The sequence below is a fragment of the Vitis vinifera genome, chromosome 17 (genome assembly GCF_030704535.1).
Source record: "Vitis vinifera cultivar Pinot Noir 40024 chromosome 17, ASM3070453v1".
NCBI classification, from domain to species: Eukaryota; Viridiplantae; Streptophyta; class Magnoliopsida; order Vitales; family Vitaceae; genus Vitis; species Vitis vinifera.
In genome coordinates, this window is record NC_081821.1 from 5,523,508 (window position 1) to 5,535,609 (window position 12,102).

At 36.3% G+C, this 12,102-nt stretch overlaps 2 protein-coding genes across 2 annotated transcripts; both read right to left on the reverse strand.

Annotated features, from left to right (window-relative positions):
• Positions 1–908: 908 nt before the first annotated feature.
• LOC100268065 (uncharacterized) lies at positions 909–2,645 on the reverse strand. The gene has a single exon (XM_002273405.5). The coding sequence runs from the start codon at positions 2,537–2,539 to the stop codon at positions 1,220–1,222; it is 1,320 nt and encodes a 439-aa protein (XP_002273441.1). The 5' UTR covers positions 2,540–2,645; the 3' UTR covers positions 909–1,219.
• Positions 2,646–4,105: 1,460 nt separating this feature from the next.
• Positions 4,106–11,158, reverse strand: LOC100245742 (protein ENHANCER OF LHP1 1). The gene is made up of 12 exons (XM_002273376.5): positions 10,791–11,158; positions 8,802–9,898; positions 8,450–8,626; positions 8,183–8,296; positions 6,666–6,770; positions 6,185–6,319; positions 6,052–6,107; positions 5,846–5,945; positions 5,649–5,765; positions 5,390–5,516; positions 5,144–5,274; positions 4,106–5,027 (listed from the first exon to the last, which is right to left on the reverse strand). The coding sequence occupies exons 1-12, from the start codon at positions 11,062–11,064 to the stop codon at positions 4,563–4,565; spliced, it is 2,898 nt and encodes a 965-aa protein (XP_002273412.2). The 5' UTR covers positions 11,065–11,158; the 3' UTR covers positions 4,106–4,562.
• Between the last annotated feature and the right edge of the window lie 944 nt (positions 11,159–12,102).

Genomic DNA, 12,102 nt, shown 5'->3' on the forward strand with positions numbered 1-12,102 from the left:
AGGAAGGCATTTGATGAAATTTCAAACTAATATTCTGAATTAACAGATGATCATCCAAAGATTTTATCTTACATTTTTTATTTATGCCTTTTGGTTTTTTTCTCTTTTTTTCCTTCCAATCCTTGTTTTATTGATAGCCAACTTTTTTCATCTAATCATTTCTACAAAAACCAAAAATCTCTCCTAAATACAATGCTCCATATCGCCGGTATAATGAAACACATCTCAAGTCTATTGCTCATATGGAACTATATGGCTTCATAATCAAAGCAGGAAGTCAAAAAAGATCACAACTTCGGGCAATTGAACTTCTATTGAACAAGAATCAATGCAGTGAAATGTAACATTTTATTGAATTCATGCAACTTAAATTTTAATTTAATGGAAATCAAACTAAGTTTTGATAAATATCAAATTTCAGAAAATTACATACCTTTTTTCCATATTTCCTTTTTTTTTTTACCCTCTCTTTTTCTAGGCATAATTTCAAAGGGAATTGAACTTTTATTGAACAAGAATCAATGCAGTGAAATGTAACATTTTATTGAATTCATGCAACTTAAATTTTGATTTAATGGAAATCAAACTAAGTTTCTATAAATATCAAATTTCAGAAAATGATTTACCTTTTTTTTTTTTTCATATTTCCCCTGTTTTTTTTACCCTCTCTTTTTTAAGACGAATCTTACATTGCAGAAATAATACACTGAAAGTATGGAAAGAATTTAGGATACACACAACTTGCCAATGAAAATGTAACAGAAAGGAAAAACAAAAATGTGAAAAAACTCATCCTGCTTTGATCCATACCAAAACTTTCCAGAACAACTGTAGCCCCTGACTTTAAAAAAGCTATACCAAGATAATCTAATGCGAATACCATCTATAACAAAAATAGGAACAACAAATTTAAAACAGAATATTTTATATCTCCTAAATATATATACAGTCTATACTTGATTGCAAAAGTATCACTGTCCAGACGAAACAAGCACAATCAATGTATGGAACATGGAAAATTATTCATATGGATATCGCTTAGTGTAGAATCTACCAATAAAACACTCTTAGAACCTGACCTAAACACATAATTTTATCAAGGATTTCATTATCGTCAAGGATAGAGACAGATTTCTTTCCAAAATCATTATCTACATCTTACACAATGAAATTCTCAGAAAAGATTTCAAAACCATATAAAGGTGACCTTAATTGTCATTCACTGGCCACCAGCTCTTCGGTTTCTCCTTTGCTCATACTGAGGATCATCTGTAGGCAGCTCATAACGACAAACAGGGCATGTATTCCGTATACCAAGCCATGGCATAATGCAATCCCCATGATAGCGGTGACTGCAAGGTAACTGCTTTGCTAGTTCTCCAACATTAATCTCATCCTTACAAACAGCACAAAGTGCATTATTATTCTCCACATCTCCTTGTGTCAAAACCACAACAGGAAGATTTTTGACAACAGATTTTGAAGCAGGTGGCCTACCCGTCAAAGCATTCTCATTTTCTGCAAACTGGCCAAACAACATGTCATATTCAGATGTATAAATATAGTCATAATGATCAGCCAAATAAGGTTCTGAATCATGTTCTATTTCCAGGGTCCGGTCCAAATTACCAACAGCCAACAGAACTTCCCAATCCAAACTCACCATATTTTCTTCTCTCCCCACATCCACTTCTACGGGCTCACCTACAGGCAATAATGGGATGGGTCCCTCCTCATCAGGACCAAGAACCATGTTTAGAACTTCTCTCTCATCAATCACATCATCCACTTCCTCCCACTCGAAATCTTCATTCGTCTCCCTATGATCGTCTAACTGCAGTGAATCCCAACAAAGGCGAATACTTGTATCATCATCATGAGCTTGGTCCAACCTGAAATCATCCTCAGCTTGTAGATCGATTCCCTCTAACGCATTCCCATCCTCATCCGAATCTGATTCAAACCCAACATAACCTACACTACTCCCAAACGGTTCCGCCGCAGAAACCGTGGATGACTCACCAGATTCAGAGCCAGAAACCCTCCTAGACACAAAGAAATCACAATTCTCAACCCCCAAACAATTCGTTTCCGCACCGAACCCTAGCCCTAAATCCAGGTCCAAATAAGTCGAACCCGTTTCGTCATTTCCCTCAATAACCCCAAAACCCGAATCATCTAGAGTTTCCGAAACCAGATCAGTCTCACCCATTACATGCGACTGCTCAACACGCTGATGAAACAAATTCAAAACGAAATTCACCTGATTTTCGCGGTCCAATAGATCCACGTTGGTGATGGAATCGGGCTCGGAAATGTCGTCTACAGCTCGAACATGAAGCGAACGCTCCGGCCGGGTCTGGAACAGGTCACGGGTATGGACAGCGATGGGAGGATGATCGGAAACAAAAACGTTGAAGCTGTCGAAGTCATGGAGACCCCAATAGGGAAGAGAATCGAGGGTGTCGATATGCTCAGGAGCGTGGTCGTGATCCTCTTCGTCCTCGTGGAGGTGAAGGAGGTATGACACTTCCGCCATTGAAGAAAAGCTTTGTTAGGGAGGCGGTGGTTTTTGCCCCTTTTATGGGTTGTTGGCTTTCCCTGAAACTTCCCCCAAAAACCTATGGTTTCTCTTTCCCCAACTCAAATCATTTTCCCTTATTTTTTTATTTTTTTATTTATTTTTGGTTGAGTGGAAAATGTTTACGTTTTTCTCCGGTTCGACCGGACTGAAAATCAATTTTAATAATTTAATTTTAATTTTTTGTATTACAGAAAATAAAATTATGAATAAATGCAAAAAAAAAAAAAAACACTCAATTGTTATTATGAAAAAATATGCTTATAAATTATTTTTATAATTAAAATTTTGATTTTAAAAAAATTATAAATCATGACATACAATTAAGGTTTTGGCATTTTAAAATTAACGAGTACAATGTGTTATTAAATAATTTTTATTTCTCAGAAAAAAAAATCCAAACAGATTTTAATATTTGGGCTTTATTTTATTGTATTTATTTAATAATATATTAATTTTAAAATATATACTTATTGAAAGTGATATATAATACATAAAATCTTATAATCTTGTTTTAGGAAACATGTGATTTTTCTTGGACAACTTTTCCATTCCTCACCCAACGACCAAATGATCACGTGGGGAGTTGTGGTATCTTAAATTAACATAAATGAATCATTAGAATCACCTAACATTTGTGTGATTTCTTAAATTGATGTTGGTTTTTATGGTAGAACTCTTCATGCAATCTTTTTTTTTTTTTTTCCTTAAGAGATTGATAAGTAAAAATTTGATTGTACAAAGGACAAGATATTGTCTCTATTTAATATGTTATTTTACATTTATATTAAAAATATTATAGACATATAAACTCACCTTGACATGTGTTTTAGGTTTTCTTATCCAAAAGAATTTAATCTTACTTTAAAAGAAAAAGATTTTAGATGTAAACTAAATTAATTATTTTGATTTGATATTTAAAATTATTTAAATTTTGAAGTTATGATACTGAATTATTTTATCAAATATATTTAATTTAAATTAAGTCATAAAATTGATTTACAAAACACCTCTAGATTAATGAAGAAATTTGAAAGATTTGATGGTGTTTTTAGTGAGTGGTTTAATAATAGGAAATGTGGTATACAAAAAGAATTATATAATTTCATGTTTTTTTATTTCCTCACGTGCAAATGACATTTGTATTAATCTCGACAAATTATAATGTTTTAAGCGACTAATTTAATTAAAAATGAGACATGACACTCTCATTATGGTGGTGAAACCTCTTTTTCACAAAAGAAATTGATGACACCTTGGATTCCATTACTATGCCAAAGACAAATTCTTAAATTTGAAGTAAGCTAGGAGTAAAGCAAATGCAATGATATAAATCAATTTTATTTTATGGCACTTTCCGCCTTGCATTATCCCATGTGCTACCCGCTCACACCCCCTCTTAGAATTATGAGGATTTCTTAACTTATTGGTAATAAGATTATTGAAGATGAACATGATAATGCTTGGTACAACCGCCTAAATTACCTACCCATCAATAAACAGAAACAGCAGAGACTATCAGGATCAGCATATGGAACCTTCATCTGTTGAATGGAACTCAAATTTGTTGGCCCGCATTACAAATACTTCGAAGCGGTTATCACTAAAAATGTTGTTTGACATAAGATGATTACTGGCTCCTGCATGTGGATGATAGATATCAATTTAAGTCAGTAGTTGAAGAGGCTTGAGGGTTTCTCCTTGGTTCTGATTCCAAAGAATATCTCACTAGTTACCACTAAATCTACTTCCTGCTTTTCATACAACAGAGTGAATTGGAGTAGGATGACAACCCTTAGAGAGAATATCTCACCAGAACTTCAGCAAGTGCTTAAAGAATTTGGCTAACATATAATTACAGTGGTCAAGCCCATTCCCCTTTACCATATTGCAACAGCTGCTTTCTTCTTTACAAGCAAAATCTGGACGAGAGAGATGCTTGATTGTGTGTTTGGGCCAGATGGTATAGTATTGTTCCTTCCTATCTTTTACCCGTCTCATCAACCTTCTTCATCTTCTTGATAGCATCAAATAAAGAGGATTTCTCCTGATTACTTGATGACTTTGCAAATGGATTAGAGGGGCGCTGATTTACTGCACCATTTTTTATCTCACCTATACTAGCCTCTCCTTGATTCGTCACATCTTCGATACTCTTGACCTCTGCTAAACTCTTTACCTTCCCTATGTTCTCCACAATTGCAGTTCGGCGTTGTTCCACTTTCTCATTTCCAACTTTAGCTCCCTCTTGTAGTTTCCCTTTCTTTGCAAAGAGAGGAGAGGACAGTTGAGGCGAGGGTAAGGGAATTACAGGTTGGGATGGTTTACTGCTTTGGATAGAAGTTAAGAACTTGCTCATTACAACATCAGGTGTGGTGGATGCATCATGGTTTGAGCTTGTGAGTGGGAGGGTTGCAGGCCTGGAGGTCTCATTGAGTAGCCTTTCCTGTGAGAAGATGATTAAGTGTGAAAAACCACATTTCAAATAAAAAGAGTAGCTTCCAACCTCGCACAATCAGTAATAAAGAACTCCAGACACTTGTTCAGAAACTGCAAGCGTACCTCCAATATACTATTAAACCGCTCTGCCAAATTTGGTAGTTTTAGGGCTGTAACAAGCTTTATCGCACCCTTAACTGATTTTTCCAGTGATAAAAGTTTTACAAGTTCAGTGGCCCTCACAATCTTATCTCCTGAAAAATAAGCACCACAAGCAACCATGGTGAGTTCAATCACATTTTACAAGGAAAATCTAGCATATATTTAATTGCATCCTGATTATGTAGTTCAGGAATTGTAAAAGCTCACCATTGCAGCAGGATGCAATCAGCCTCAAGATGCATCTGTCAAGAGCAGTTTCTACATTGAAAGCCTCATCATCAAGTGAAGTAGTGTCCAGGCCTGCAGCAGCCATTTCTTCAATTCTTTGTTGAATCTGCAAGAAGTATAAATCAAAAAGTGTCAGCAGTTGTATAGCATTGCAACTCTCCTGAACCTCCCACCAACAAGCCTGATAGCTTTCTTGATAAGGCACAATTGCCACATGTTTAAGGAAAATGAGACAAACCTGCAATAGATGCATGTTTTTCAAAATAAACTCATTTTCAAGGGTTTCTGCTCCCAGATCAGAGGTTGCAAGAGGAAATGAAAGATCCAGAAGAGTGAGAACTGGCTTGGGCATCACCTGAAAGGTGGAAAATCTATCAGAATATATGACAAGAAATAGAAGATAGACTAGATGTTATAACATATAAGCTATCTTACTGGTGGGAACAAATCAGGAGATTTGCAAACAATACAAAACAACTTGTTCATGTTCAATCCAGCCACCCAGTAGTTCTCCTCTGACTTCTCTTTACTAGCACTGCATATCAGATCTTTGTTATTGACAAATGGAGGAGTGTATAGCAATAACAGAAAATTTAAATTATGAGAATCATTCAATGTTCTTAAATAGAAGAAGCTTGAACCTGAAGAGTGGGAGCCAACTGCCACCAAATTGGTTTGTGAACACTCTCAGCACTCCCTACACAATTTACGTAATAAAGGTCAGTCCAAATCTCAATTAAGTAATGGAATGAGCTGAGAACAGTGCGAGCCTACCTTAGAATCATAAGAACTTAGTTGGCCCTCTTCACTGAACCCAAACCATGTCAGACATGAACCAGGAGTTAATGGCACATGCCCTTTGAGGGGCTGTGTCCCATTAGAAATGTTGAACACTCTGAACTTTAGCATCTGTTTTTTTCAGGGGAGAAACATATTTCAGAATTCTACTTTTGCCTAACAGTATACAAATTCAACCTATTTACCCAATGAACCTACTTTTCAGGTCAAAAGCAAGAGTGCTTTTAATAAGAAAATGACTAATAATTTTACAAATATTTTAATAAAATTTTCTAACAAGCTCAACATCTGAACAACATGCTCTCCTATATTAGCAGAGGTTGAACTTATAAATACACTCATTGCTAAAGATAGACCTAGGAAAATCAGGTCAAGCATTGGTTTAACTAGCAGAAGCTGAAAAAAGAATCAATTTATGATAGCCTCTTATAGAGATTCACTAAGGTGACAAAGGGACCTGGTCATTTGATGGAAGACAGTGAGAGGCATGAGTGACAACTGCAAGTTCATCCTTAAAGCCTGATGCAGTCACCACTGGCCCATCAAGGGAGATGACATATCTCTGCAACGGAAAGAAACCCACCAAACAGATGTGAAAACACCAAACCTGACTTCAAGATGTAAATCTAAACAGCACATTACTAAAAAATAACAAGCATGTAAGAAGAGGTATGTAAACATATAAAGGCAACAAAAGTTTAAAAGCTAAATGTGAATTTTCAAGAATAACAAGGCACTGTGGGGTGAGGTGGGGGGAAGTTGTTGTTCATTGCTTTTATATGTTTTGATTTCTTCAGAAAAGTCACTGAGGTAGAAGGAAATCAGTTCGCACCATCATGAGAAACAGGTACCCTTTCTGCAGAAGATCCTTTCACCCTAGTGCCTATTGCTTTACACTTCCAGCTGTTATTTCAGTTGTCAAAATTGCACCAAAAATAAAAGTGCAAAACATTTACCATTCATTACTAGTAATCAACTGCTAGAGAATTAGAGCCTAAGTAATTTGCAGAGTACTAAAAACTAGATGAACATGGAAAATATGTGCCACTGGAACATAGGTTTTAGATGGAGTATGCAAATATAAAGCCATTACAATAAACCATTTGGTCCACATCCATGCTGCATGGATAATGGACATGGTCCACAGATTTGATATGGCACACATAACACAAATATTTAATATGGTGAGGGCATACCACTAATAATATATTTATATCATTAATTTTGATATGTACAATCATGTCTTCCTTATATTGAAAAATACCATAATATTTCTTCTATTTTAAAAAAACTGACCCAAGTTTTGCTAATTTATAAGAATTCATTACATGTTTTCCTTTGCAAATATGTTTGCTTTCTACATTAAAGGAAAGCAGGTTCTGATGTGTGTGCTTCAAGTTTTGTGTTTTGATTGCCCTAACATCTAGATAAGTTCTAAAAGATTCACCAAACTAAACATTTCAATAAAAAATGTCACTCTGTAAAGATCAATATTTCATTAAAAAAAATGGTATTCAAAATTTGTTCCATCTAAAAATAGAAGATCTTCATAACAAGCATTAACGAATATTCAAGCTTTTCTTTGTTGTTATCCTATTTTAAGTTTCCAATTATTCTTTTTCAAAAAAGAAAAAAATGAAAAACACATTCCTTTCAACCTCTGGCATTTTTTGCTGAGCCTCTATAATTTATAGTGCTGGTTCTTTCAACATTTTTTACCTTCTTTTTTTCTCCCCTTCTAGAGCAAACAATTTCCATTAAGGGTAAGTTCTGACCCTTGGAAATTAACAGATGAAAAATCATGGTTTTAGCAGTCTTCATTGTGCAGTTATCAATTCCATAAGAAAATTTCAAGGTAATTTCCATATGTGCTTAGCCATAATAAATTCAGAAAACATGTATTACATGATGGAAAATTAATAAATTTATAAGGGAAACCTTTGAACAATAAAATGATGTCAACATATGACTGACCTGCAAGCCACCATCAGTGAAGATGCGAAGGAAATTAAGACTAGTCACGGCAGCCACCCATGCAGAGCCAAGTGCCACAACCTTCACTTCTTCTTGCTCAAACCGCATAGACCACTAGATTTGTGTTACAAACCAAGGTCAGCATATGGTCAAGCCTTGAAAATCAAACTGGAAGTTCTTCATTTATAGATACAGATCTCTGATTGTAAACATGTGTGCAATAAGCAAACCATGAACTCAAATAATTTTAAAAAGGCATGGCCTAACCTCACTGTTATTTGCCCAGGTACTGAATGGACGATACATAAGAGTACTCATGTTCTTCTCACCCTTGCATGGATTTGCAAAAACACTTCCATGCTCATTCAATGAAGCCATTGTGAAACCAAAATAATCAGTCATTGCTGGAACTCGTGGACCACTGCCAGTGTCATGAAAGTCTATCTGCATCCAAGGCATTGTCCCTCAGTACATAACACATCAAAAAACTCAATCACATATCCTACTGGCAGCCAAACTCGGTTCTTACCCAATTCTTTGTCTTATCAGTTAACCAAAAAGTCATCAGAAATTATAAAAAAAAATTATAAATCAAATAGCAAAACAAAATACAACTTGCCTCTATGTGGGAGTAGCCATCATGCTCAATTGTGGTTATACTTCCAAGCATATTGTAGCAAAGAAAGCGCCTTTTTCCAGGTTGCACAGGAGTAGCTCCTGGCTGAAAAGCCTCCTGCATTTTCAGCCTTGCAGATGTTGTACTTTTTAGCCCTTCATTCCCATTATTCAAGCTTTCCTTGTGACTATGAGAAGCCTTTTTACGGGACTCAACCTTTGGAAGTGAGCTCAGCAAATCATCATTAATATCTTCATCATATGTAGACTGTTTTCTTAATCTTTTCCGGCTAGGCGGTTCTGATTCTCCATGGCTATCTTCGCCAAGATCGCTCAAACTGCCAGATGCACTTGGCTCCTGTTCATCCTCATCAAACAAGAGGAGCCCATTACTGTTCTTTGACTGCAAACTAGGAACATCTTCTGTTGGAGATTTCATTGATGAAGGAACAGCCGATTCCCACACACCATACTTTCCCATAACATCAATAACAGCTAAAGCATTTCCATTTGGCTTCCATGCCATACAGCATATTCTATCGTCAAATTTCTGCCTGTCAATATCCTGCCTTTGATCAACATCCCAGATCAGAATCTGCCTATCCAAACCAGCAGTGGCCATATATTTCCCATTAGGTGACCATGATAAGAAGCAAATAGGCTGCACATGGTCACCTCTCAGTGAAAATAGCTTCTCAGCTGTGTCTCTATCATACATCACTACATCATTTCTCAAACCAGGAACTGCTAAGGTCTCCCCATCAGGACTCCAGCTAAGTGCATTCAGAACAGAAAGGTCTGAACCAGTGTCAGGAGCTATGCCTTTAAGGATATGTAAGGCTGTTCCAGAATGGAGTTCCCATTGTATAACAGTCCCAATTGAATCAACAGATGCTAAGTATTCACCATTGGGATCAAAAGCTAAGCCCGTGACAGATCCTTTATGTCCTTTGAGAACCCTAGCAATTGAACCATCAATTGTATTGATAAGTTTAATGCCCTCATCATCACCAGCAGCAGCCAATATGCTACCTGATCTATTGAAAGAAATGACACGGATTGGCAATGTGAATCTGGTAACATTGGTCTGAAATTCTCCCCCTGAAAAAAAATATATCCATAAAAGGTAAATCAAACTAGAAATTTAGGAACCAGCTGACCTAAGACCAATGGGTTATGCTCTTTACTCTAGTTCAAAAACACAAACACACACACACACACAAACCTAAACAAAACAAAAACTTGCAGGTTCCAGTGGATAGTTTCAACCAGCCATGTAGCATAGAAGTTTGCAAGTAGAAATTCAAAACAAATTCAAATAGAAAAATAAAGAATCTAGAACAAAATGTGCTTTCCACGGCTCAACTATCCAGCACACCAGAGCCAAACTTTCACAAATTAGCTGAAGGTCCTTATTTCTAAAATTCTTTTCTTTTATGGTTAAGACTCTTTATTCATACCACAAGAGAAAGGGTGAGGAACGAACAAGGAGTGGAGGAAAATGAGGCCTAGGGTTCCTATGCAGAAGGTATTTTGGGGTTATCGTATACTGTATTTTTATTCAAGAAAACAAAAGGCCCCACAAAATTTCAACCTAATACAACCATTTGAATTAGTTGAATTGATCTTCATTTCTCCAGAAATCAGAGATGACATTCCTATTTCCTTGTCTTTTGAATAATTTACTCATTAGGGTGGATTAGTTAATAACAAACCTCATTTTCTCTAAACAGCCTGGCAAACTTCCACAAACCTAACGCCCCAACAGAAGAAATTCTGAGAAGCACCCTGTTATGGATTGACTATACACAACATAAAGCTAATCAAAAACAAAAATCCAACAAGTCCAATTCCACCTACAGACCATTTAATTTTCATTTTCAGGTTTTATGGAAAGCAAAACAACGTAGATCAGAAATTCAGAATTTTCCCATCTTTTATTTTCCTTTGTTTTCTCATAAATTAAACATAACCCAGACAATTAACAAAATACCCGGAAATTTGTAGAGCTTGACGGAGTGATCAATGGAGCCAGAAGCGAGGCAAGTCGAATTGGGGCTGAGAGCCAAGGCAGTAACACCATCTCTGTGATGGCGAAGAATCTGGGGCGAATTGGAAGGAAGAAGCGGATCGTGAATACAAATTGAGAGGTCATTAGAAGAAGAAGTAAGGAGGTGTTGCGCGCGGAGGTCCCAGAGAATGGAGCAAAATGACGCCGCTCCACTGCTCTTGTGGGCTTCTCTCAGCTTCAGAGATCGACCTTTCATGGCGCCTCCTGATGGGATCGAGTCTCGACTCTGAAATGTTGGCTAGGGTTCGTTTCCTTTCTCATACTGTGATTTTGGCGGGAGAAGCGTTTTAATTTTCGCGGGACAAAACACGTCGCTCGCCAATTTGTTCCCCGCGCTCACTCTCCAATGGACCCAAATTTGTTGGGCCGTGATGCAACTCATACCACCTGATTAACTACAAATATATTTGAGCCCAGCCCAATCCAATAGAAAACACACCTTAGCTAAGATTGGATTGACTTGAGCTAAGATTCCACCAATTGGACCTAGAATAGCATTGGGTCGGGTTTTTTCGGGTACCGCCCTGTCCCACTCTTAATAGGACAGATTTAAGAAAAATATAAATGAGTTTAAGATGAATTTGATCATTTTTTTAATCTTCGGAATAGGTTCGAAATGGGTTCAAGTTTGATTTGATCCCACCCTACCTTATCCTACCTTATTATTTATTATTTTTCGAAAACAGTTATTAAATAAACTCTTATGATGGTAGTACCCTCCCGTGATTAACCATGTTTGACAGAAGCTATCGATCTAGCTATTGTGCAATTCATCGAGTAACTAGTTGGTAGAATAATTTACAATAGTCACTTGCATAGCACATTAAATACTAACAACTAATCCATTGATAGATCGGACGAACATGACAAGAAATTGTGTGAATTGCCTACATAGCAAACTTCACTTGTAAATTATTACCTACCACCTACATATTATCAGTGAGAAATTATTTTGAGCTTTCAATACTTCTCTCAACTTACAAACCTAGTTATTGCACCATTGAGACCGATTATCTTTCCACTTATGATTAGAAATAAAGCTAGATTTTGTATTTTTTTATTTAAGATATCTTTTAATTGTAGAGAATATATTTTATTTTGAGTGCTAGAAGAATACTAGCCGCAAAAATTCCTGATACCTTAAGCCAAGCGTACATGATAAGGGCTCTTTGTATTAAGGATCCTTTTTTAAAGCTTGGATTGGAGTTTGGAATATGTAGTTGATGTGCAGATT

Excerpts from the sequence above, each read along its gene's own strand:
- LOC100268065 (XM_002273405.5), bottom strand. The coding sequence starts at position 2,539 with ATGGCGGAAGTGTCATACCTCCTTCACCTCCACGAGGACGAAGAGGAT.
- LOC100245742 (XM_002273376.5), bottom strand. The coding sequence starts at position 11,064 with ATGAAAGGTCGATCTCTGAAGCTGAGAGAAGCCCACAAGAGCAGTGGA. Across the intron at positions 5,517-5,648 it reads AAAACATGCATCTATTGCAG|ATTCAACAAAGAATTGAAGA; the intron begins GTTTGTCTCATT and ends TACTTCTTGCAG. Across the intron at positions 5,028-5,143 it reads GGTTTAATAGTATATTGGAG|GAAAGGCTACTCAATGAGAC; the intron begins GTACGCTTGCAG and ends ATCTTCTCACAG.